This window comes from Mercurialis annua, linkage group LG8 (assembly GCF_937616625.2).
Source record: "Mercurialis annua linkage group LG8, ddMerAnnu1.2, whole genome shotgun sequence".
In the NCBI taxonomy this organism is placed as follows: Eukaryota; Viridiplantae; Streptophyta; class Magnoliopsida; order Malpighiales; family Euphorbiaceae; genus Mercurialis; species Mercurialis annua.
The window spans coordinates 38,995,285-39,020,693 of NC_065577.1; the positions used below are offsets into that span (position 1 = coordinate 38,995,285).

Sequence of the window (25,409 nt, forward strand, 5' to 3'; positions counted from 1 at the left end):
GGAAACCAAAAGGTTTCGCCAATTAAAATGTGGCATTACTAAATTTCTAATCTCATAACCGAAAGGTTTCTAAGGAAATTAAAATGTTTATGGGTCGGTTTGGTTTGGTTTGGAATCGACTGAACTCGACCAAACTAAAACTTTTTAAATATTTGAACCGAACCAAACCAAAAGTTTCGCTCAAATTGAGACTGAACCAGACCAAATTATTTGGTCGGTTCGGTTAAAAAATTTGGTTTTTACTTTTTTTTAATATATTAATTTAAGACTTACAGAGATACATATATAAATTTTACAAATGTATTTTGATGTTAGATATAATTTGTTAGTTAATTTTTAGCTAATATTCCCGTTTTTATTTTGATTGTTGTTTTAAGGTAAATTACTAATACTAAAGAATGCTTTTTTTGTTTTAAGTTTAAAAATTAAAGACTATAATCATATTCGTGAAGAATTTAACTTCGATAATTGCATTTTATTTAATGAGTAGTTTAATAAGCAGGGTAGCTTTGGAATACAATTATAAAAATTACTCAGAAATCCTAACGTGACAATTATTTACAACCAATAGATTTACTTAAAACACATGATTTATGATTAAGGAATAAAAATTATATTTAAAATTGTTAACTGATTATACTATACATTAAAACAGAAGAAAAACGACATAATTGTTCAAACGGCACAAGAAATAACAAAAAGTTATAACCGACAAAAAGAGATGGTTGTCGTTCAGAAATCAAAAAAAAAAGCCTGCCGCTTGCCAAATGAGTAACACCTGTAAATGACCAAATACCTATCCTTAGATGTTGAAAGAGCTCAAGAAAGCAAACTGATTGGATGGAGATGGACACATATAAGAAAAGAGAAGGCTAATCATAGATATATATATATATATCCCTGAATTTTCCTAAAATATTATTTTTAGCCTTTTCAAAATTAAATTAATGTTTCAAACACTTGAAGTTATAAATTTTTTTATCATTTCCAACTCAAATTTAATAAAATTTAATATTATTACTTATAAAAACTGTAACATTAAACAGAGTAAGTTTAAATGTTTATCTTTTTTTTTTAAATAACACTTACTATATTCAAGTTGTATTTAGTTATATAATATGATGTTCATAATTTATAAATATATGCATCAAAGTTGATTTTAACGGACTTTTCAAATTTTAATGATTTTCAATAAATTTAATGAAATTTATTTTATTTATTTTTTCACAATTTATAACGATCTCTAACCATTATTTTGTTAATTTGATAATTGAATGACATATGTAAAATACTCTTAAATATAACTAAATACTCAATGAGTACAAATATTTTACTTTTATTTTATAAAAAATTTAATTTACAACAATGAGAACTATATTATAAAATGTGTTAAAATTTAGAGTAATTAAATTATATTAATATTAATATTAATATTTTAATAATGTGCTACAATATTACTCACTCCGTTTAAAAATAATTGTACCGTTTTCCATGTGATAAAATATTCCTACATTAACCTTATTCGTTAAATAATATTAAGTAAAATATTTGAAAAAATTATTTCAATAAATATAATAAATGAAAAATTCATTTGTTTGTTTTTCAACTATAAAAATAGTTACAAATCATTGATTGTGATAATCATTATTTTATTCTAATACTTTTCAATCATTATTTAATTCTTTTAATTTTTTTAATAAAATTTTACTTAATATTATAGTTATACTGAAAACAAATATAGTACTATAACTATATTATTAATATGTATGTGTTTAAGAATACTACTATTACTTAAGAGTGGAAGAAGTGTTAATATTATAGTAGACAAAATTTATTTAATAATTTATTAGTTAACTATGATGATATATATGACTTCAAATTTGCATCAACGATTAAACAAATTAAACAATATGAATTATTTTGCTGTTAGACAATTTAATTTTCCACATTTATAAATTAAAAAAATAATTAATTATGAATGATAGTATTGATAAAATCGGCATTATGTTTTATAGAATTTTACTTGCTATTTTAATGATTAAAATTTTAATAAAATTTGAAAAATCTGTTAGACAATTTCTATAAAAAAAAATAAGATAGTAAACCTAAATATCAAAAATGTCAATTCAATTTTTCAATAAAAAGTCTTATTAAAATAATTTATAATAATATAAATTACAATATTCCGCTGCATCGCGCAGATAATATGCTAGTGTTTAACTAAACTTATAAATTGCTTCAAAAAAAACTAAACTTATAAATGTTGTTTAGTTAGAATTTTAAAAAAGATGATAATTCATTCATATTAACTTTTCTTCTACAGCAAATAAATAAATAAATTGAAATTTACAATTTGACATCTATGATATCAATTAATGCATATAAAGGTTAATATTTAAGAATATCAGATAATAAATTCTCTATAAATTAAATCTTTACCACATATGAAATTCTATGTTAGTAAAGTATACATAATTAATTTAGAATGTATTTATGTCATATTATTCAACACTGAATTGGGTTTAAACAAATTAATAATAACCCTAATGTTAATGAAAAATTCTTATCTAAACCCGGTCGAAAAATTTATCTATTCAATCAAATATTAGGAAAATGAAAATAGTTTTTTTTTTTTGCCAAAAATAGCAATATATAAATATATAGGAAGAAAGGTCATCTCATGAAGATGATGAACCATTCTTAAGCAAAAGAAACAAAAATGGACTTCCCGGCTACTATTGAGCCATCCAAACACATTCGTTTAACAAATTAGAACACCAAACCGTCATTAATTCGCTACACGAACAGTAAGGAAAATGAAAATAGATGCTAACATTTGATTGAATAGGTTCTTGAATTTTCCGTGGATCCGATCTAGGTAAGATTTTCCCGATGTTAATAAGAGAAACAAATAAAATATGAACCCAAAACATAGACAGACGCTTAAGAAAGCTCCAGTTTGGCGGTAGTCCTTCTACTAAACCATCTAATCTGGCTCAGGTGATTTGCATAAAATCTAACAAATTGAAGGCAATATATATTTTTATATAATCTTACACAATTATATAATTAACAATCATAAATTTAATTAAAATTTAATAATAGAATTAAATTTAAATTATTTTAACTGTTAATTAGAGAATTTTGTCTAATATGATTTAGGATTTATCACAATCCAATTCTAAATCAAATTCCTTCCCAATTTAGGACTCAAAACAAATTCGAATTCACATAATCCGATTTCAGTTTGGCTTAGGATTTAGCATCTAAAACTCCTATATAAAGTCCCTCCTTTCATTCAAAACATTCATTCAAAGTTAAAAATCGAACAGAAAAATTTCAAGAATGCCGCAGCTCTCGGTTCCCCATACTAACTGGAAATTATACAGGCTCATCACCGGCAATGGATTAGAAGTGAGATCTCTCGCGTTCGGTCCCAATAATTCTTGGTTCTGTGCAGGCTCCGAGGACGGCTCCATCAGAATAATCGACCTGGCAAGCGGCAGGATCAAGCTGACACTCACAGGACATATCGGACAAGTACGAGGTGTTGCGGTTAGTTCAAGACCTAATTACATGTACTCTGCCGGATTAGACGGACAGGTAAAATGCTGGGATCTTGAACAGAATAAAGTAATTCGGAATTACGACGGTCATCTTTCCGGTATCTATTGCTTGTCTCTCCTTCGTGACGATAATTATTTAATCACCGGCGGCCGTGATTGTGTTTCCAGGGTTTGGGATGTCCGTACAAGAAATCAAGAACTTGTTCTGTCAGGACATACAGGTACAGTTTGTTCAGTTCTGACTCGCGGGTCGGATCCTGAAGTGGTCACGGGTTCGAACGATTCAACAATCAAGTTTTGGGATCTGAGATACGGTAAAAGTGATTTTTTAACTCTGACCCATCACAAGAAAACGGTTCGTGCATTGGCATTGAATCTGACAGAAAAAGATTGTTTTGTCTCTGCATCAAACGAAATCAAGAAATTTAGCTTTCCGAATGGAGAATTTTTACAAAATATTGTTCCTGAACCGGAAGCTATAACTAATGCAATTGATATTAGTAATGATGGTGTCATGGCTTCAGGATCACATGATGGGAGTTTGAATTTGTGGGATTGGAGAAGTGGTGTTAATTTTCAGAAGATGCCCGGTTTGTTGGATTCTGAAGCGGGTATTTGTACTTTATCTTTCGACAGGATGGGTTCGAGGCTTATTGTTTGTGGAACTGATAGAATGATTCAGATGTGGAAACCTGATCCGGAGATTTGACTGTTATAAATTGACTTAGTTTTTTATGTGGTCTGTTTATTCTTTCCTAATATATATTTAAAATGAATCTTTATATTAGTAACAATCTAAGTTTGTTTGTCCATTGATGTTTTAATTGTATGATTTAATTTTGAATTCGCATTCTTGAATGTCTTCAGGATTTTCATGAGCTGCTGAAGTTGCAGAGTCTTCTTGATCAAACTAAAGTTGAAACTTTCATGGCAGAGTACTCGAGTCAAAATAATGTTAATGCTGAATTCGACTCTGAAAAACAAATTTTAAAACCTGATCGAGTCTCATGGTGCCATGTCGACTAATTATTTTTTTCTGATAAATACCAGAATTTAATCATATGCCTATAAATACCTCAAAAAAACTATGCCTATAAACAAATCAAATTTCTTAACAATATCTCTGAAAAAGGTTACTTTTAATAAATTCTATCAATAAATTATGCATCCTGATTGGATCTTCGGACACACAATTCCAATATAACTACAAAACCATAAATTATAATCAGCATACAAACCAATATAGCAGGAATCTATAGAGTTATAACACTGTCTAATCATTTCCTCATTACAAAAAAAAGGTATGCAAGAAGTTACTTCACACTATTTCTGAAAACGGTTACTTTGAGCAGAAGCAATTCAGAATTGATCAACTCAAAGATGCAAACATCTCCTGCTTTCAGACTATTTTCTTTTGCGAATAAACTAAATCCCGCAGACAACCAACCTCGACGATAAGATGAATGGTTAATTAATTTGACCGCCCACTTTCTGTTTCCAATTTGTAACCATACGTTTTCTGCGTTTTTCTTGCAGCATTTCCTCAGAAACTCAAGAGGTACATTCTGCACAACAACAACAAGATTTAGCACCGGTTTTTATCAGAACAAAGGCACAATTAAAATGTTACTTTATATGAAATCTTATCAAGGTCTATATTTCTGACACCCAACATTTATGTTTCTCTGCAACATATATGAAATGTATTTATGCATTAATATTTTTCTAAACCATACCACTATGCTAGAGCGAGACATATTCGCTTTGAAGAACGGATTAACCGATGTAAATTTGTTGGCAGAATCAGCAGCTTTAGAAAAATTTGAGCATAAATGCCTTTGGACAGTCTTCACATTGCCACAACTCTCTTCTTGTTTCATTTTCTTGTTGTTTCCTGAATAACATCAGTAAATTAAATATGTCGCAATGAAATGTTAAAATGGAAAAGGCGAAAACAATACATTTTTTCAGAAACAGAAACGAAATGTAGAAATATAAGGCTGTAGAAGTTTCGGTGCAACTCATATACTTACCAAGTGATGTGCTCTTGACAGCTTCTTTGATATGTCGAAAAATAGAGACTTTCAATGTCGTATTAGCATGATCGATCAGTTCAAACACACAAACATCGCCGATTTCCAAATGATTTCCAATAGCAAATTGTCTCCAACCTTGACCGATTTTCGCTGACGAGCCGGCGTAATACTTGTACTCAACAGACCATAAATTCCCATCAATAGTACTAAGTATAGCACTGCCTTGTGGCTTGTTGAAAAATTTCTTCACAAAGCTTGCTGGTATAGTCTACCCAAAGAATTACAGAATTACATTAAATAAATTACAGTCCTTAAAAAGAATCAGAAAATATATAATTTTAATGAAAAATCATATTGAAGTGTTTACCAATCTGTAACTATCACAAAAATGAAGAAAAGTTGGTTGCATTGCAACTATGAAGTAAGGATTTTCAGATTTAAAATTAGAGGCTGCTCTTTTAATTGCTTCAGCTTTTTCCTGAGGTGTCAATGATTTTGCTCTATTTCCTACAAAATCAAGATTTCAAGATTAATTAATTTGGAAAAATATGTAAAACCAAGAAATTGTTAAATAAAATCTGCAGAAATTGCATACCTATGGACTTCTCAAGCTTAATTTTCTTATTTGGAGGCTGAGGAAATAAAATTGGTGATTTTTGTTTTGTTTTGTGATTCAAGATTTCAACAGAAACATCACTTTCGGTTTCTTGAGAAATCTCTTTCGCAAGATCAACTTCTTCATTGTTTCTGTTGGCGATCTCTAACGGATAATCTATTTCTAAAGTACTCGTATCAAATATCGTCACATTGAATTCAGAATTTGTTTGGTTGTATTCAAAAACTAAAAAGGATCCATAAGCTATAGAGTAATACTTTACAAACTCTTGCCAGCCATTCTGAAACCAAATCTCACCGTCAAATTTCACTAATTCTAGTTTCCATGTTGCACCGGTCGGAACCTTCAGGAATACTGAATTTGACAGATTGTTTCCGTACAATCTGACAAATTTTCTTGGAATGTACTGTACATTATTATAAAAACAATAGCAACATTTTCGTGGTGAAATTAGAAACTATTCCATATATCTTCTTTAAGCAATGCAGAAATATATGAGAACAAGTACCAAAAAAATAATTTTAAAAGAAGATAAAAATACTTACAAGCTTTCCATCATGATCATCAAGAATTATCTTGAAAAAATGAGGTGTTTTTGATTTGAACATCAGCCTTCCGTCGTCTCTTGAAGAAGCACAAGAATCCATTCGGGTACTCAAAAATCAGTTTGTTGCTCTTTAATTATAATGAGTAATGACTAGTGAGTGAACGAATGAGCACTATTTAAGTATTTATGTTATTTTAGCCTTTGACAAAAAAAAAAGTATTTATGTTATGCATTGTGATTCTCAGAAATCAACAATTTTGACGATTCATTATCCCTAATCTCTAGTATTAATTACATAACCAACATGTTGCCATGGAATATGAAACAGTTGTTTGGGAAACCAAAAGGTTTCGCCAATTAAAATGTGGCATTACAGAATTTCTAATCTCATTAGGAAATTAAAATGTTTATGGTTCGGTTCGGTTCGGTTTGCAATCGACTGAAATCGACCAAACTAAAACTTTTTAACCAAACCAAACCAAAGTTTAGCGCAAATTGGAACTGAACCATACCAAATTATTTGGTCTGTTCGTTTGGTTAGGCTAAAGAATCTGTGCGGAATCAATATACTCCCTCCGTGCCACAAAGATAGGCCGTTTGTACAAACACGGGAATTAAGAAAAAAAAAGTTAGATTAGTTAAAATTAGTTTATTTGTGTACTTTTCCATTTTTAGCCTTTAATATTTTTTTAAATAAATAAATAATATATTCATGACTAATTTTTGTATTGGTATATTTTGCATTGGTATTAAAAAATGATATTTATTCCATATTGGAACATGGAGCAATTAATTAAGTTGAAGATAATAATGTACATTTATTAGGGGTAAGTAAGACTTTTAGGTTTAAAATTATTAACCAAAAATAGAAGGTGGCCTATAATTTGGAACGCCTAAAATAGAAAGATGACCTATCTTTGTGGGACGGAGGGAGTAAATGATTATGAAAGGAAATTTTTAATTTACAAATATCAAGAATATAAAAATTTCATAAAATTTAAACTATAAAAATAGATAAAATAACAATATATTAGAATTAGAATTGTTCTAAAATATTGAATATCCTTTATAAAAAAATTATTTTGGAGTTTTGCCTTTTCTCATTTTTTTCTTTATTGAAAAGGATTACAAGAAATTCTCAATGATACTTTTTATAATAAAATATGAATTAGATTCTACAATTTTTGATACTTTTAAGATTTGTTTTTTTGAATTCATGATATTTTTAAGATACTCATCACATTTATTTGTATAATCTGTTTTTTTTCATAATAAATAGTGCAATTAATTTTGTTTTTGTTATAAAATGTAGGCTAGATGAGTTGATTCTCATCATTTTTCAGTTTTTATAAGCAATTTACTAATATCTAGTCCAGAAATATATATAAAGAGGTATTTGCATTGTTGAATGTCTTCAGGATTTTCATGAGCTACTGAAGTTACATAGTCTTCTTAATCTTACTGAAGTTGGAATCTTCATGGCAAAGTACTGGATTCGAATCCTGTTAATTTTGAATTCGACTCTAAAATGCGAATTTTGAAACCTGATCGAGTCTCATGGTGCCATGTCAACTTTCATTTTTTTTATAAATACCAGAAATTAATCATATATGCCTATTAACAAATCAAATTTCATAACTAGCAATTAGAAAATAGAAAAATAACTACAAAACCATAAAGTTGGTTATAACTAGCATAACAAATCAGTTTCAGCATATAAACCAATACAAAATAGTGGGAATCAATAGAGTTATAAGAGTACTGTTTAATCTCTTCCTCACTACAAAAGAAAGGTATGCAAGAAGTTACTTTACAATATTTCTGAAAACGATTACTTTGAGCAGAAGCAATTCAGAATTGATCAACTCGAAAATGCAAACATCTCCTACTTTCAGACAATTTTCTCTTGCAAATGAAGTGAATCCTGCAGACAAACAACCATATGATGAACGGTTGTTTATTAATTTGACAGCCCACTTTCTGTTTCCAATTTGTAACCATACGTACATTCTCTGTGCTTTTCGTGCTGCATTTCATCGCAAACGCGGGAGGTACATTCTGCACAACAATAACAATACTCAGCACCGGTTTAGTCTGTTTTTTGTTTTCGGAAAAGTTTTTGACACTCCAAAAAATAAATGATCATAAAAGAAAATATGTCAGTTTTCGAATTTTCGTTTCAGCATTTTCTGTATCAGTATTTGTGTTTCTCTGCAACATTTATGAAATGTATATTATGCATTAATATTTTTTAAAATCCTACCACTCTGCTGAGGCGAGATATATTCGTTTTGAAGAACGGATTCACCGACGTAAATTTGTTGGCAGCTTCATAAAAATTTGAGCATAGATGCCTTTGGATAGTCTTATCATCTCCAGCACTCTCTTCTTGTTTCCTTTTCCTGTTGTTTCCTGAATAACATCAGTTTAAAGCAGGTTAAGTTCTATTTTCTGAATAACATTGGCATTTTTGATCTTATGACAAAAATTACTGCAACTTACCAAGTGATGGGCTCTTATTAGCATCTTTGATATGTCGAAAAATGGCGACTTTCAATGTAGTATCAACGCGATTGATCAGTTCAAAAATGCAAACATCTCCAATTTCCAAATGATTTCTTATAGCAAATTCTTTCCAACCTCGACTGAATTTTGCTGACGAACTAGCATCGGAAACATAATACTTGTGCTCAACAGGCCATAAATTCCCATCTATAGTACTAAGTATAGCAATGCCTTGTGGCTTGTTGAAATATTTCTTCACAAAGCTTGATGGTATAGCCTAGCCGAACGATTATAGCATATTTTAATCAAAATTAACAACTCCTGAAAAAGAATCAGACCATATATATATATATATATATAAAATAAGTTTCAAATCGAAAATGTTTACCAGTCTATAATGACTTTTTAAATGAAGAGATGTTGGCTGCATTGCAACCATGAAGTAAGGATTTTCAGATTTAAAATTAGAGGCTGCTCTTCGAATTGCTTCAGCTTTTTCTTGAGGTGTTAATGATTGTGTTCTGGTTTCTACAAAATCAAGAAGTCGAAATTAATTAATCTGCACAAATACATAAAATCAAGAATTTGTTAAAATATATATTTTATGCAGAATTTGTATACCTGTGGACTTCTCAAGCTTGATTTTCTTATTAGAAGGCTGAGGAAATTGTAATGGTGATTTCCGTTTTAATTTCCGATACAAGATTTCAGTTTCTTGATGAATCTGTTTCTCAAGATTACATTCGTCATTGTGTCTGTTGGCGATCTCTGACGGATAATCTATTTCTAAAGCACTCGTATCAAATATCGATACATCGAATTCAGATTTTTCTTGATTGTATTCAAACACTAGAAAGGACCCATAAGCTATAGAGTAATACTTGACAAACTCTTGCCAGCCATTTTGCAACCAAATCTCACCATCACATTTCACTAATTCTAGTTTCCATTTTGCGCCTGTTGGAACTTTCAGGACTACTGAATTCGACAGATTGTTTCCGTACAATCGGACAAATTTTCTTGGAATGTACTGCATACATTTATTATAAAAACAAAAGCAACATTTTTATGGTGAAATTAGAAAATATATGAGAATAAGTAGTACCAAAAAAAAAGATAAAAAAACTTACAAGCTTTTCATCATGATCATCAAGAATTATCTTGAAAAAATGAGGTGTTTTTGATTTGAACATCAGCCTCCGGTCGTTTCTTGAAGCACAAGAATCCATTCGGGTACTCAAAATTCAGTTTCTTGCGCTTTAGTGAGTGAATGAGCACTATTTATTATCACAATTTTGACGATTCATTATCCATAATCTTTAATGATTACAGAACCAACTTGTTGATTTGATGTATAAAACAGTTGTTTGGGAAACCAAAAGGTTCCTTATGCAATGAAAATGAGTTACAGATTTTATAATAATTTTGTCTTGAGATTTCTTAGGATATTAAAATATGTCCCGGTCGGTTTAGTTTGCAATCGACCGAAACCAAAGCTTCTTATATATTCAAACCGAATCAAAGTTTAGCTCAAACTGAAACCAAATCAAATCAAATTAGTCGGTTGGTTTGTTTTGTTCGGTTGGATAATTTGATTTTTACTATTCTTTTAATATTGATTTAAAAAGATTACATATTTATTGTGGCAGATAGGTCCAACGCAAGCACAAACCCGTAAATAAGTTAAACTGACACAAAATTGGAATTGTATTTTTAACTCTAGACGTCTAACGAAATACATTATTTCTTCCTTTCCTTAGTTAATTCGGTTAATTGATTTGTTTAAAGGGTCTGATTCTTAAAAATTAGTTAAATTTAACCCTTCAACTTATTTTTCTTTCAAAAAAAGTCCATAAAATCATAAAAATCCAAAAAAGATTCAAAATATTTACTATTAAAAAAATACTATTATTATAAATTGCTTTATTTTAATTTTTTTTCTAATATGGACTAATTTATCATAAAATCAAATTAAGACACTGAACAATATTATATTTTTATTATGTGGACTCTTCATTTTTTTATTTCTTGAATATAATTGTCATAACTTGCAATACATTTGTCGAAAATAAAAGCACTGCATTAGTAGTACGAAGAAATCACTCAATTTTATTAATGATAACTGAACCTAATTAACCAATTTAAAAGTATGGTTTGATTCAGTCGATTAAGCTCATATTGCACAACTCGGAAGCCTACATGGTACATGATTACATTACCAAAAAAAATTTAAATTAATCAATCATGACTATTAATAAATCAAATTTCTTAAATAGCAAAATAATAGCAAATCGAACTCTACGAACTTTCGACTATCCATTACAAACAAATTCTAAATAGTTACAGAGCCATAAAGTTGGTTTGCATAACATATCAGTTTTAGCATAAAAAACCACACAAATTATTTCTCAATATTTCTGAAAATGGAAACTTTTAGCAAAAGCATTTCAGTATTGATCAACTCAAAAATGCAAACATCTCCTGCTTTCAGACAATTTTCTTTTGCAAACAGACTGAATCCTGCAGACAACCAACCTCGACCATAAGATGCACGGTTGATAATTAATTTGACAGCCCACATTCTGTTTCCAATTTGTAACCATACATTCTCTGTGTTTTTCTTGCTGCATTTCACCGCGAACTCGAGCGGTATACTCTGCACAACAACAACAAAACTTCAGCACAGGTGTATCTCGCAAAAAAAGCACAATTGAAATGTTATATTACACGGAAACTTATCGAGTTTTATATTTCCATATTTCATTTCCTTTTCCGGAAATGTTTCGGAAACATAGAAGATTCCAACATTTACGTTTCTCTACAACATATATAAAATGTATGCTGTGCGTTAATATTGTTCTAAACCCTACCACTGTGCTAAGGCTAGATGATATATTCGCTTTGAAGAACGGATTCACTGATGTAAATTTGTTGGCAGCTTCAACAGCTTTAGAAAAATCTAAGCATAAATGCCTGTGGACAGACTTCTCATCACCACACCTCTCTTCTTGTTTCATTTTCTTGTTGTTTCCTGAATAACATCATTTAATTAAATATATCGCAATGAAATGTTAAAATGCTTAATGGCGAAAACAATACGTTTTTCAGAAACAGAAACAAAATGCGGTAATATAAGACTGTAGAAGTTTTGGTGTAACTCGTATACTTACCAAGTGATGGGCTCTTTATAGCTTCTTTGATATGTCGAAAAATGGCGACTTCCAATGTTGTATTAGTCGGGTCAATCAGTTCAAAGACGCAAACATCTCCAATTTCTAAATGATTTATGATTGCAAATTCTTTCCAACCTTTATTCAATGTTGCTCTTCCAACGGAGGCGTAACACTTGTACTCAACAGGCCATAAATTTGCATCAATACGAAGGATGGCACTGCCTTGTTGCTTGTTGAAATATGTCTTCCCAAAGTTTGCTGGTATAGACTACACAAACAAACACAGAAAAAAGAAAAACACATTACATGCAGTCCTGAGAAAGAATCAGAAAATGTATATTTTAATCTAAGTTTTAAATCGAAAAATGTTTACCAGTCTATAATTAGCACGCCGATGAAGATAAGTTGGGCGCATTGCAACCATGAAGAAAGGGTTTTTAGATTTGAAATTAGAAGCTGCTATTTTAAGTGCTTTAGATTTTACTTCAGCTGTCAATGTTTCTGCTCTATTTCCTGCAAAAATCAAGAATTCGAGATTAATTAATCTGCAGAAATATATATAATCAAGAATTTGTTGTAATGTTTTCTGCAGAAATTGCGTACCTTCTTCTTTTCGGGTGGACCTCTCTAACTTGATTTTCTTATTAGGTGTGTGAGGAAATAGTAATGTTGATTTCCCTTTTGTTTTGTGACTCAAGATTTCCGTTTCGTCATGAATCTGTGTCTCAAGATGAGACTCTTCATTGTTTCTGATAGTGATGTCTAATGGATAATCTATTTCTAACGTACTCGTATCAAATATCGTCACATTGAATTGAGAATTTGTATAATTGTATTCAAAAACTAGAAAGGACCCATAAGCTATAGAGTAATACTTCACAAACTCTTGCCAGCCATTCTGAAACCAAATCTCACCATCAGATTTCACTAATTCTAATTTCCATTTGGCACCACCTGGAACTTTCAGGACTACTGAAAGTGGCAGATTGTTTCCGTACAGTCTGACAAATTTTCTTGGAATGTACTGTATACATAATACATTTATAAAGAAAATTATGTTTTCATGGTGAAATTAGGAACTATGTCTTCTTATAAGTGATGCAGATATATGTTATATCAAAGAGAAAAAAATAAGAAAGAAAAAAACTTACAAGCTTTCCATCGCCGAGGACATCATCAAGGATAATCTTGAAAAAATGGGGTGTTTTTGATTTAAACATCATCATCCTTCCGTCGTCGCTTAGAGGATAAGAACTCATTAGTATAAAGCTTAATGTGCAAATCACTTTGCTGCTGTTTAATGAGAGTGAATGAGCACTGTTTATCTTAAAGGCTAGTAAATTATGAGTTGGAATACTCTATGCATTCCCCATAACCCCTTCATAATAGTAATAAAACCACTTGTTGCTTTGGAAATTAAAAAAGTTGCTTTGGAAGATAAAAAAGTTGCTTAGGAAATTAAAATGTGGAGTATTACATTGATTGGCCTACACAGTTTCCAATTGAATGCAATGTTCTTTGAAGACAAAGGCATAACTATAAAAAACATCAACCAATTCTCTGATTTTTTTTAATACTTAAATAACTTATCAACCACATCATACATAGACAAAACCAGTAAAACTACATCGTTAAATGATTGAATATAGTAAATTACGTTTACTGGTATTGCATAATTTTCATGTACTATAATTTCATGGACTTTGTCTGAGGATGACATGGTTGATAGAATCTATTGTAAGAATTTCTCTAAAAGATCTTTGCCGCAATGCACGGTCCCTAGATGGCTTCTACTTCCAATATGGAGAAGTAGAGAAAGATATAGTCTTATTTAGGGAACTGAAGACAGCAGTTCGGTTTCTCACTTGTTCATGAGTGTTCCCGTCTGCAAATGTTGTGCACCGGATATTGAGATGAAACTAGATTATACGTAGTAATTAGACATACTTGAACATATTATCTTCGTTTGAAGTTAAGTTTTCCAGTGGAAAATGCAAAAAGAGAAGCAGAGAAAAGGAAAAATGATGATAACAACCCCTGAAAAGTCAAGGTGATAGCCAAACTTAATCTTGTAAAAAGACTCAAACAGTTTTGGTCTCACCAAATACTAATATTTTTAATCAATATCTCCAGACTGCGTGATGAGCAAACTATTTAGTATCCAAGATGTAAGACAAATCCATAAAATGCCCAAAATATCTTGTAAGCAGACATGGAATAACCGATCATAGGATATGTAATGATGAGATAGATGATTGCTACAGTGAACAATACCAAAAATCAAGTTACTCAAACAAGGAAGACAAATATCAATGATGAGTAAGATGGATCTGTACCTGAGCAAATGCATATGCCCATGGAAAATACGTTCCTGCAAATCCTTCCCGGTATAATACTACAGTCCCTTTTGTGGAAACATATGGCCAGACTGAGGAGCAATTAGTTATGCCGGTGAAGATTATTGATGCGTACATTGAACCAATCATGATGAACACATGTTGCTGGTAGTTTCTGCAAAAATTATTATAACTTATTACAAAAAAGAATTAAACTCCCTGCAGTCAAAGATTTTTCATCACCCATGAGCTTTTAAGGATCTAAAAGCAGACACATGAACAAAATTTTTATACAAGCTGATGTTAAAACCAAACAACCAATAATGATATTCAAATTTTTTTCCAGGAACATTGTGAAAATCTAATTATTACCTCATCAAATGCCTCGAAAATGTCAATACTTGGCTGGTGGATGGTGCACACAACTGTTTGACCGGTTTCAACTACATTCTTCACTGCTCTCCACTGCTATAGTCAGTCATTTGCGTTGCTCAGTAGATAATCCAGTTATTCCGGGCAAGCCTACTAGAGAATCTTTGATCCGTCAAGCTCTATAGTTTCGCGGACTTCATTAACAAATTTTTGAGAGAATTGAAGAAAAATTAAATATCCTTACATTTAAAACTCATTGGTTAATAATTACCTTCGGCCACCAAGAAGCAAGAAACTCACAGACAATCCAATCTCTAGGGATGAGCATTCGATCGGTTGGGTTGTCAAACCAAATTAACCGCTTGACGGAGTGCTCAAAACTGAACCGACCGAATAAAAAACCCTAGCCGAAACCGAACCAACCAAATAAGAAAAAGAAATTCATAACCGAGACGACCAAATAGGTCAGTAATTCAGTCAGTTCAGTTAAAACTTACAAAAATACAAGGAAAATGTTATTAAAAAAAATAAAAGTCAACGAGTCGGTCAATTAATTTGGTCGGTCCAATCGGTCCTAGTCCAACCAAGCAGGCATATATACTGCAAAAAACACTACAGTTAAGCAGAATAATGTTTGAGGCAATCTGTTGAAGGAAGAAGAGCAACACGAAACTTACATTTCGGGATTATGAAGCCACCAAACATCAAATTAACCATTATAATAGTCATATAATGGATACGAATACGATAGTACAAGTCAATCAACAAAACTGGGGGAACTTTCATTTAATTGATGAGTTCCTGTTACATTCTTCATCAAAGTACTGTTCACCTATAGGCTGTAAGTATCTACTATATAATTGATGACGCAGCGAAATAGCAAACACAAGTATAATTTGAGAGAGAACAATACTGTAATATTATTTAATACTAAAATGGGTGTAAACAGTAGTAACTCTAATTACTATATGAAAAATAAATAAATCTGAATCTAAAAAATATAAGGAAAATTCTACTAAACCATCTAACTTGTCTGCCATCTAGCTCTGAAAAAGAGTAAAAAAAATTAACACAGCCAATTTTCTTTCTGTCAGTTAACATGCATCCTTAGACCTGGAAATGGAGACTTCAAAAAGCATAGTTTCCGCATTAACCAGCTCAAAGATGCAAACATCCCTTGCCTGCAAAGAATTTTCCTGTGAAAATGTCGACCACCCAGCTGATAGAAGACCTCGATATGGATGTCTGATAAGCTTCACATTCCACTGCCTGTCCTTGACCTGTAATGCGACATTATCTCTGCTTTTCTTGGCATATTTATCCATAAACTCTCGTGGTATATGCTGCATGAAGAAATTGAATGCAATCAACATTTTATTCAGCAGTTGAACTTCTGTGCATCATACCAAAAGTAAATACATGTATGCATTCCAACCGTCAACCTATGATTCTTTTGATGTTTGAATCTGACATAACTTTATTCATGCTTTACAAATTGATGAGATATCTATGCAAAGTCATTTATATCATCAAATTCAAATATTTGTGAAATGTTCTAAACATACTTTTTGGTTTTGAAATCTATTATTTTCTTGACACCTCTAATAATACGATTGCTCAAGAGACTAATTACCATAAGCCCCCGCTTCATATGTGTTAAATTGATGATCCCTTTGAAGGATGGATTTGGTGAGGTAAGATCGTTTGAAGCTTCAATATTGGTCCCTCCGATGAGCTGCTTACAGATGGCCCTTCCTACATGTTTCGAATCCTTCTTGTTACCTGCATCAGGAAAGCATAATATTAATACGTTCTGTTTTCTTAAGTATTTTTTAACATCTGAATTCATCCCGGGACTAAAAATGAAATTAAACTAAGCAATACATTCATGAATCACAACTTACCTAATGATGGATCGCTATTTGTATCTTTCATATTTCGGTAAATGAATACTCTCAATGTCGTTTCTTTACAACTAATTATTTCAAAGACGCAAACATCACCAACTTTCAAACCATTGTCTTGCACGAATGTCTTCCAACAAAGATAGAGTTTTGCTGTATTGCTTCCCTTTATACTAATCTTAGAGTATTTGACGGACCAAGTTCTCCCATCCACAACATAGAGGATGACATCACCATGACTTTTCTTAAAATGTTCATTGACGTAGCTTGGTATAGCCTAACAAACAGATACAAACATAAATGGAAAAAATGGACAATCAAAGTCTAATATCACAGTCTAAAATAGTTTCAATCTTAAATTGATATAAATATTATTTACCACAATCAGTCTTGAACACAAATATGACGGCTGAATTGTAGTCATGAAATGAGGATTTCTAGATTTGAAAGAATCCCGTGCTCTTCTAAGCACATTATCCTTTTCAGCAATGGTCAATCGTTGTGTCTTCGCCATGACGCCATTGACATTTTCTATGTCTCCATTACTTTTTTCAGCTGCAGCAGTACAACCCTCAAATAATGAATTAATAACAATCATAAACTCGAACTTTCTATTTAAAACTCTTAATGAAAATACTATCTCAAAAGTGAAATCAACTTACCATCAAGTTGTGCTGTAGTATTATTCCTCAACTTCACCTTCTTCACTGAATTGGTGGCCGATAACCGTAAACTCTCTTTCCTTTTCCGGCTCAACGAAGAAACATTATTCGAGATTTGAACAGGGGAATTATTATCAACTTCTTCATGCCCCATCTCGACAAATCGTTCCCCGAGACAATAGGGCTCCACAGTTTCACCATCATTATCTTTACAAGGGTACTCAATTTCTGAAGCACTGGTGTCAAATATGATCACATTGAACCAACAATTCTTCTGATCGTATTGAAAAACAAGAAAAGATCCAAAAGCTAAAGAGTAAAACTCCATAAATTCTTGCCAACCTTTTCCTAACCAAATCTCACCATTGCTCTTTAATAACTCTATTTTCCATTGGTCACCATTAGGAAGCTTTAGCAGAGACAAATTTGGCAAATCAGTTCCATAAATTCTCACAAATTTCTTAGGAATCTCCTGGTATTGAAAATCATTCAGAATCATCAAATTCAGTACTTAATTTAAACAGTAAACCAAACCATGCAGAAAAGACTCAATTTTTTTTAAAAAGATTGAGTCTTTTTGCATGGCCAGTCACTGGAAATTCAATAATTCAATTGAAAAATGATAAATAAACTAAACCCAGAACCAAATTCAATATCAATCAAATAAAAATGGGCAATTCTTGAAATTATAAACTTTAATATACAAATTAATCCAATAAAAAGGAGAGAAATCTTACGAGTTTCTTATCATGAAGAACAATCTTGAAAAAGTGTGGTGAAGTTGGTTTAATTACCATTGTTGTAAGACCTTAATTCTCTGTAAATGTTTTGTTTATGAGGAAAAATAGTTGATCATGTAATACCATTGAAACGTATCAAATTAAATGCAATATATTCTAATCAGGAAAGAAAATAAACCCTGCTTAAGTTTGGTGCAGTAGTGGTTTTGGAAAATCTTTGATTTTATTTTAAGAAGTTTTGCAATCTTGAATTTGAAGATCATGAAAATCTTAATTGTTTTTTGAAAAAACAATATTGTTATACGTTTTAAATTTTTTATTTATTGAATAAAAGAGAAAAGAAAATTAAATATTTGGCCAAATAATTTAAAAAGACCAAATATTTAGCTAAAATATCTATTATATTAAAATCTTTAAAACGTTTCGATAATAATCAATAGGCTTAATCACCCAAAACTCCTTCAACTTTATCTTCTTTTGCAATTATATTTTGATGTCGGAATTTTTTCAATTTTATCCTAATTTAAATTTTTAAACATTAATTTTACCTCTTTTCATTTAAAAAAGAATTTAAAATAATCTTTTATTTTTGATATTATTAATAATATTAAGGTCTCACTAAATTATAGACTAAAAATGAAGGATTATTTTAAACTTTTTTTTAAATAAAAAGAGGTCAATTTAATATTTTGGGTATAATTGAAACAGAAAAAGACAAATTAAAAAAAATTAAAAAAATTCTTAGGTTAGGGTATAAGGGATTAGTCCTAATCAATATTGTATTATATCATTCAACAACTCGAATTAGGAATATGTTGAGTAAGCAACCAAATTGATCCCCTCTCTTTCTCTCTAAAAATTTCCTCTTCCTTCTCTTTAAACAACTTCCTCTTTAAATTATTCTTTTGACGGGTGGTGGGAGGAGGTGATTTTCCGATTTCAATCGGAAATCGCCCCCTTTCCGCCCATAAAAATTTAGTTTTTTTATATAAGCTTAAATTTTATTTCAATAAATTTACTCATATGATAGTTTTTTCGGTGTGATTTTTAGTGTTTTTGGGCTTGAAAATTTATGTTTTTATAGTTTTCTGGTGTGTTTTCTTAGATTTCTTAAAAATTTCTAGTGAATGTTCAAACTTTATAGTCAATTTCTTGTAGATCTAAAATTTTTTAGATGTGTATTGTTCTAACTTTTTAGAATTTTATTGAAGATGAGGATCGGAAATACTAAGTTTCAACGGATCAAGCGGACTACCGGTCAAATCGGAAGGACAAATCGAAGATCCGCTCCAACAGAACTTCGCTCCTAAATTCTTGTTTGGTCCTTGATGCGAAATCGATGTTTAGATTTGCCTAATTTCGATTTATATTATACTTGTATTTTGGGTTTTTGTTAATATTTTAGATCAAAATTGAAAGATTATATATTAGCTTTGTTATATGACTTTCCAATTGTAATTTATTCTTCATCAATAAATTCTATTTTTTGGTAAAAAAAAGAAAAAATTAGGAATATGTTGATATCAGTGGTGATTTGTCGTTGAAGTGAAATGTCATCTATTTGCAGAGTATGTAAAATATTATGTAAAAGATGCATAGGATGACTTATAAAGGGTAAACGTTTATCTAAAGTCTTTATCTTGTCCATATTTAAAAAAAAAATCATACACAAAAAATATATGGCAATTCACGTCAGCAACACATCAGCATCAACACACTTTTTTTTTGGATTAGTATATTTTTGAAAAAATATAATACGATTTTAATCATTATCGAAATGTTTTATAGGTTTGTACGAAACGAAAAATCTCATAAACGTTCGAATTTTTGATCATTAAATCTAAATATTTTTATATTTTTGCAAATTTTCAGCCAAAATCGTCTCATCTGCAAAAATTTCTAATCTTGCACTAAATAAATGCCGATTTTATCAGTATTTTAAAAACTGAATCGATTGACGAACTTGTGAAGCTATTGGTTTTCGGTTCATCACGGATCCAACCAGTTGAGTGAAATTAAAAAAAATTGAATTAGAAGTGGAATTTAGTTATTTAACAACATATTTTTCCGTTTTAATTCTCGTTGTCCGGCTCAGATATGATTCTTCTGATTAAATACAATCCAATCTGATTGAACCAGATTTTCGCTTTTTCAGTTTTTCAGTCGGGCCACTGACCGATTCTCAATTTACTCGGTCCAACTGGTTGGTCTGGTCTAATTTTTAATTTACTGATTTTTACTATATATCATTAGTTTTTTATTAATTATTTTTTATTTTCTTGGTTCCATCCATTCGTTATGGATTGTAAAATTTTGAATACTCTAGAAAATTAGTAGTTGTTGTGTTGAATATTAATTTGGATAAGTAGAACTGATAAATAAATTAAAACTACAGGATCAATATGTACGCTAAACACATATAACCAGCGAGTTGTAACTCAAATGGTATAAGCGCTGAGCAGCAAATGTCAGGGTCGTGGGTTCAAATCCTCCCACAAGCGCTCCCCCTTTCCCAATTATTAAAAAAAAAATATGTACGCTAAACACATATAAATAGTTAAACTATCATATACAAATTCTCTAAAAATAGAAAGTGAACTCTTGAAATCAGATTTCTTAAAATATAATATGAGACTTTTAAAATTGGACGAGAATATAAATAAAAAATTGAATTAGATTCATTCAAAAAATTAAGGTAAAAATACTTAAAAAAACCCCCCACTTTTGACTTTCTTTTCAATTGCACCATCACGTAGGAGAATTTTCAATTACACCCTATTTAGGGTTTTCAGTTTTCGTCTGTACCCCAATTGACTAAAATGACCTTTTTTTATTTAGAAAAAAGTTTAAATTAATCCTTCATATACTAATTTATTTGTTTTTTTCAAATGGAAAAAATAATGATACAATCCCTCTATTTAGTTGGTTTTAATAATTTTATCATTAAATTAATTAAATTATCAATTTTTTTTTATTTTGGGGTACAGATGAAAAATGAAAATCCTAAATAGGGTGCAATTGAGAATTCTCCTAGGTGGTGGTGGAATTGAAAAAAAGTTCAAAGGTGGGGGAGTTTTCAGTATTTTTGCCAAAAATTAAAAATGTAATACTAATATATCTAAACTTTATTGGGAAAACTAACCATTTATCCAAAGTATCTCTCAATTAAATGTAAAGAAAGGAAAATTCACATGTATATGGTTCTTGAATAAATTTAGGTGTGCAAATAATAAAAATGCTAAATGTAGAAATAATTTGGTTTGGAGTTTATGTATCATAAACAGTACAGTCTTTTGCACTAAAAATGATTAGTCTAATTGATATTCTAATTTTGTGAGAAATGCAAGCTCCTGAGTTTGAATTCCTACACCGCCATAATCATCTGTTAATAAGAGTTTTTCATTTTTGCATAAAAAATGACTTTTTCATTATTGTATACAGCCCATTAAACGCCCAATAAAGTAATAACGGTAATATTATCTCATATTATTATATAATTTTTGAAATATTTACTAACAAATAATTTTATCTAATAATATCACGAGTTATAATTCAAATAGTATAAACTTTTGCCAACAATCTGTTAGATCGTAATTTTATTTTCTCTCACAAGCGTTATCCCTCTCCAATTATCAAAAAAAAAACAAAATTATCTAATGCAAAGTAGATAATGTATGAAGGAAAAAAAAAGTCAAATCGTTTTTGAATTTATAAAAGGCAATATATATATATATATATATATATATATATATATATATATATATATATATTACTCATAATGTTAGATTGTTGTCAAATATAATGTGTTTTAAAAATCGCATCATATATATTATTATTATTTTAATTTTCCCAAATATATTGTATATAACATCACAGTATATAAGCTCTAAATCGATTATGAAACTATTTAACAAATGTCTGAAAAGATATAATACTATATGGTGCGGTTTTAAAACATAGTGTTTTTAATAAAATGACCAGCGGCTTGGTATCGGTTAAGCAAGGTCTCGGGTTCGAGTCCTTGTGAATGCAGAAAATTCCCACTGGAAGACTCACCCACCATGTCAGGTGCGCGACACGGGTGGGATCCGGATTAGTTAGGGCGAAGCCTTGGAAACCGGATGGGCTTACCAAAAAAAAAACATAGTGTTTTTAATAAAATGGCTAAGATATATGGATAAATGCATTTTACCTTTCTAAAAGGTTATGTGAAACTAACAAGAATAATCAAAATCATATTAGTGGCATGTTTATTTTTGAGAAAAGTGGTTGTTTATCATTCAATTAAACAAATAATTTGGAATCTAAATCAAGAATATTCTCAACAGTAATGCACGTGGGCACAGATTTAATTAAGATTTGCTTACATCTTAAATTTATATTCACATCCTCCCTAATCCTCTTCACATTTCACATGATCATAAAGGTATAAAATACTTGTAAATTACTTAGTTTTTTTTATATAATGTGTATATATATAGATAGATAAATATATGTATAATTAGTAGTAAATGTTATATTAATTTTGAGCAAGAGAAATGTGGGGAAGAGAGGTGACAGCAAATGAACAAAATAATGGGTGACAAAAGCTGCAAAACAAGCTTCCTTTTCCAACTATATATTATGCATATATACAGTATAAGAGTTTACTTTTTTTTGCATGAAAATAAGTTAAAGTTGATATTCTGCCAAACATTTATTAGATAGGGGAATTAGATTCCGACACCACTAACCCTAAAATAACAGGGAAATATTGTTTTTGAGTTTATTTTATGGTTTAATTTCTAAATATATCACATATTTATACTGACAGATATAAATAAAATCATTTATCAAATGCTTGGTATTTAGTTGCATGCATGATACCTCCATATAGTAGTAATTTACATCTAATCAAAATTGAATTTATTTAATTCAAACACTTTACAACTACATTATGTGTTGATAAATTAATAATAACCATAATAATTGATCAAAACGCGTAATTGTGTAAACAAATTGCAATGAAATTATAAAATGGAAGAGCAAAAGTGGACCAAATGAGACCGACTCTACAAAATGAAGAACATATATTATATGCATGGGGACAGAATCGGCTTAATTTAGGGTAAAGTTAGGTTCAAATCTTCTTCCTAGAACATTTAGATGAGGAACATCTCTTGTATCATTTCTTTTAATAATTCCATGATATAAAAACTTACTATAAACACTTTGAAAATTGATAAATTACACTAATCAAATTCTAAAATTTAAAAATATGTTAACATATCATTTTATCATAAATAGAAGGAAAATCCATTTGGAGGCCCTTCTACTATAACATTTTTATTCAGAAAGTCTCTGTACTAATTGTTTGTTCATCGAATCTCTACTTATCTGATTTGTTCTTCAAAACTCTCCACTTATCAGATTTTTGATTTTTTAAGCCTTTTTATATGTATTAGAAAAAAAATTATAAATAAGAGGGACTAAAAAAAAACACAAAAATAGACATCAAAATTGGATGTTGCCAAGTATAAGGATTCCAACGTGAGCAATTTTGAGATAGGGGTCTCTCGAACAAAAATACTGAAATACAGGAATCTTAATATGCATTTTGCCTAAATAAAAAGTGAAAACAACATAGCTTATTAAATTAAAAAAAAAACATTAACTGGTAAACCTTAAGGTCTCATCTCCAATTTGACATGTGAAATATACCATCTTATCATAGTTTTCATGTATATTTCCTTCCTCAATTTTATGGTGAACAGTTCAAACTACTAAAATGGTAAAACCCATTTTAAAGCCGGCCTAATCACTCAAAAACCCCTCACCTTTAAACTTTTTTTCAATTCTACCCCGACGTTGAAAATTTGTCAATTTTACCCACTTTTGAATTTTCCGTTTTCAATTGTACCCCAATATTTTAATTTTTGTTAATTTTTTTACTTAAATGATGAAATCATTCAATTAATTAAGTCTAAACATGAAATTAAATTCTTTTTTATTCAAAAAAGTACAAATAAGTCCTTTATTTTTAAAAACTAACTAAAAACCATAATCAAATTAACACTAATTTAAATTTTTAATTAATTTAACTAAATTTAAATAAATTTTAAAAATATACAATTAATATATGCGATACATGTAGAATGTTTTAAACAAATTTCCAAACGCAAAAGACGTTAATTTAATTTTTCAGGGTACAATTGAAACACAAAAATGCAAAATAGGGTAAAATTGACAAATTTGCAACGTCAGGGTATGATTGAAAAGGGGCTAAAAGGTCGGGGTTTTTTAAGACATTAGGCCTTTAAAGCCCTTCTATTTTACCATTTTTATTTGAGAATCCCTTACTTCAAAGTTGTTCACAATCGAGTCCCTTTACTTTCAAAAATCGCATTTTTAGGCCCTTACGTGGATTGAAAATGGGAAGTCGACCCCATTCTTCATTAATTAACAGAAAAATCTGACGTGACATACATTCTTATATGTAAACGTCTACGTGAAATAAATTTAAAGACTGATTTCATACAAATCACAACTTAATAAAAATTATTGCAATACATAATAAATTTGATGAAAAATCTATTATTTTATCATCATCTTCTTCCTAACACAATACACAAACAATCCATCATCATGAATCATCGTCTTCAAAAAATCACCATTGATTCAAATTGCCACTATTTCCTCCACCGCCACCTCGATTCATATAAACTCGTGGGGCTCTCCTGCTGCTTCAAGACCCATTTCACTTCCATCACCGCCACCGCCACATTAGCAACAACAACCTCCACAGTCACCGGTTCAAAAAACTGACAAAAATTTAAAAAGTTTGTTAAGAATTAAGTGAAATAATAATTAATAGTATATGGACTTCATATTGAGTTTAGTTTTTTCCTTTGGCTAAATCCATCATGAAGTCCTTATACTATTGCTTTTTATTTTATTTGGTATTTGAAATTTT

The 25,409-nt window shown here is 30.1% G+C and overlaps 5 protein-coding genes across 7 annotated transcripts; 1 reads left to right on the forward strand and 4 right to left on the reverse strand.

Moving 5' to 3' along the window:
- Nucleotides 1-3,303: 3,303 nt before the first annotated feature.
- LOC126660871 (protein pleiotropic regulatory locus 1-like) lies at nucleotides 3,304-4,320 on the forward strand. Its single transcript, XM_050354572.2, has one exon. It carries the CDS (start codon nucleotides 3,346-3,348, stop codon nucleotides 4,273-4,275), a length of 930 nt encoding a protein of 309 aa, XP_050210529.1. The 5' UTR covers nucleotides 3,304-3,345; the 3' UTR covers nucleotides 4,276-4,320.
- A 398-nt stretch (nucleotides 4,321-4,718) lies between these two features.
- On the reverse strand, nucleotides 4,719-6,865 carry LOC130014769 (B3 domain-containing transcription factor VRN1-like). The gene is made up of 7 exons (XM_056104183.1): nucleotides 6,764-6,865; nucleotides 6,198-6,624; nucleotides 5,970-6,109; nucleotides 5,600-5,870; nucleotides 5,303-5,460; nucleotides 4,884-5,131; nucleotides 4,719-4,770 (listed from the first exon to the last, which is right to left on the reverse strand). Exons 1-7 carry the CDS (start codon nucleotides 6,863-6,865, stop codon nucleotides 4,719-4,721), a joined length of 1,398 nt encoding a protein of 465 aa, XP_055960158.1.
- A 1,339-nt stretch (nucleotides 6,866-8,204) lies between these two features.
- LOC130014977 (B3 domain-containing transcription factor VRN1-like) lies at nucleotides 8,205-10,499 on the reverse strand. Its single transcript, XM_056104184.1, has 8 exons — nucleotides 10,401-10,499; nucleotides 9,892-10,300; nucleotides 9,659-9,798; nucleotides 9,268-9,547; nucleotides 9,029-9,177; nucleotides 8,769-8,823; nucleotides 8,601-8,689; nucleotides 8,205-8,267 (listed from the first exon to the last, which is right to left on the reverse strand). Exons 1-8 carry the CDS (start codon nucleotides 10,497-10,499, stop codon nucleotides 8,205-8,207), a joined length of 1,284 nt encoding a protein of 427 aa, XP_055960159.1.
- Nucleotides 10,500-11,545: 1,046 nt separating this feature from the next.
- Nucleotides 11,546-15,937, reverse strand: LOC126660868 (B3 domain-containing transcription factor VRN1-like). Of its 3 annotated transcripts, none has more exons than XM_050354569.2 (8): nucleotides 15,152-15,937; nucleotides 14,780-14,954; nucleotides 13,595-13,670; nucleotides 13,047-13,467; nucleotides 12,817-12,956; nucleotides 12,441-12,711; nucleotides 12,141-12,301; nucleotides 11,546-11,926 (listed from the first exon to the last, which is right to left on the reverse strand). In XM_050354569.2, the coding sequence occupies exons 2-8, from the start codon at nucleotides 14,791-14,793 to the stop codon at nucleotides 11,672-11,674; spliced, it is 1,338 nt and encodes a 445-aa protein (XP_050210526.1). In that variant the 5' UTR covers nucleotides 14,794-14,954; nucleotides 15,152-15,937; the 3' UTR covers nucleotides 11,546-11,671. The 3 variants fall into 3 exon arrangements, with proteins under 3 accessions (XP_050210526.1, XP_050210525.1, XP_055960004.1); XM_050354568.2 differs by having other exon boundaries at nucleotides 13,595-13,682; XM_056104029.1 differs by having other exon boundaries at nucleotides 13,595-14,954.
- A 109-nt stretch (nucleotides 15,938-16,046) lies between these two features.
- On the reverse strand, nucleotides 16,047-18,705 carry LOC126660867 (B3 domain-containing transcription factor VRN1-like). Its single transcript, XM_050354565.2, has 6 exons — nucleotides 18,455-18,705; nucleotides 17,718-18,189; nucleotides 17,435-17,610; nucleotides 17,056-17,332; nucleotides 16,785-16,933; nucleotides 16,047-16,494 (listed from the first exon to the last, which is right to left on the reverse strand). The coding sequence occupies exons 1-6, from the start codon at nucleotides 18,512-18,514 to the stop codon at nucleotides 16,246-16,248; spliced, it is 1,383 nt and encodes a 460-aa protein (XP_050210522.1). The 5' UTR covers nucleotides 18,515-18,705; the 3' UTR covers nucleotides 16,047-16,245.
- Between the last annotated feature and the right edge of the window lie 6,704 nt (nucleotides 18,706-25,409).

Excerpts from the sequence above, each read along its gene's own strand:
- LOC126660871 (XM_050354572.2), top strand. The coding sequence starts at position 3,346 with ATGCCGCAGCTCTCGGTTCCCCATACTAACTGGAAATTATACAGGCTC.
- LOC130014769 (XM_056104183.1), bottom strand. The coding sequence starts at position 6,865 with ATGGATTCTTGTGCTTCTTCAAGAGACGACGGAAGGCTGATGTTCAAA. Across the intron at positions 6,110-6,197 it reads TAAGCTTGAGAAGTCCATAG|GAAATAGAGCAAAATCATTG; the intron begins GTATGCAATTTC and ends TTGATTTTGTAG. Across the intron at positions 5,871-5,969 it reads TTTGTGATAGTTACAGATTG|ACTATACCAGCAAGCTTTGT; the intron begins GTAAACACTTCA and ends TTCTTTGGGTAG.
- LOC130014977 (XM_056104184.1), bottom strand. The coding sequence starts at position 10,499 with ATGGATTCTTGTGCTTCAAGAAACGACCGGAGGCTGATGTTCAAATCA. Across the intron at positions 9,548-9,658 it reads TAAAAAGTCATTATAGACTG|GCTATACCATCAAGCTTTGT; the intron begins GTAAACATTTTC and ends TCGTTCGGCTAG. Across the intron at positions 9,178-9,267 it reads TAATAAGAGCCCATCACTTG|GAAACAACAGGAAAAGGAAA; the intron begins GTAAGTTGCAGT and ends GATGTTATTCAG.
- LOC126660868 (XM_056104029.1), bottom strand. The coding sequence starts at position 13,702 with ATGAGTTCTTATCCTCTAAGCGACGACGGAAGGATGATGATGTTTAAA. Across the intron at positions 12,302-12,440 it reads TATAAAGAGCCCATCACTTG|GAAACAACAAGAAAATGAAA; the intron begins GTAAGTATACGA and ends GATGTTATTCAG. Across the intron at positions 11,927-12,140 it reads CATCTAGCCTTAGCACAGTG|AGTATACCGCTCGAGTTCGC; the intron begins GTAGGGTTTAGA and ends GTTGTTGTGCAG.
- LOC126660867 (XM_050354565.2), bottom strand. The coding sequence starts at position 18,514 with ATGGTAATTAAACCAACTTCACCACACTTTTTCAAGATTGTTCTTCAT. Across the intron at positions 16,934-17,055 it reads AAATAGCGATCCATCATTAG|GTAACAAGAAGGATTCGAAA; the intron begins GTAAGTTGTGAT and ends TTCCTGATGCAG. Across the intron at positions 16,495-16,784 it reads ATATGAAGCGGGGGCTTATG|CATATACCACGAGAGTTTAT; the intron begins GTAATTAGTCTC and ends TTCTTCATGCAG.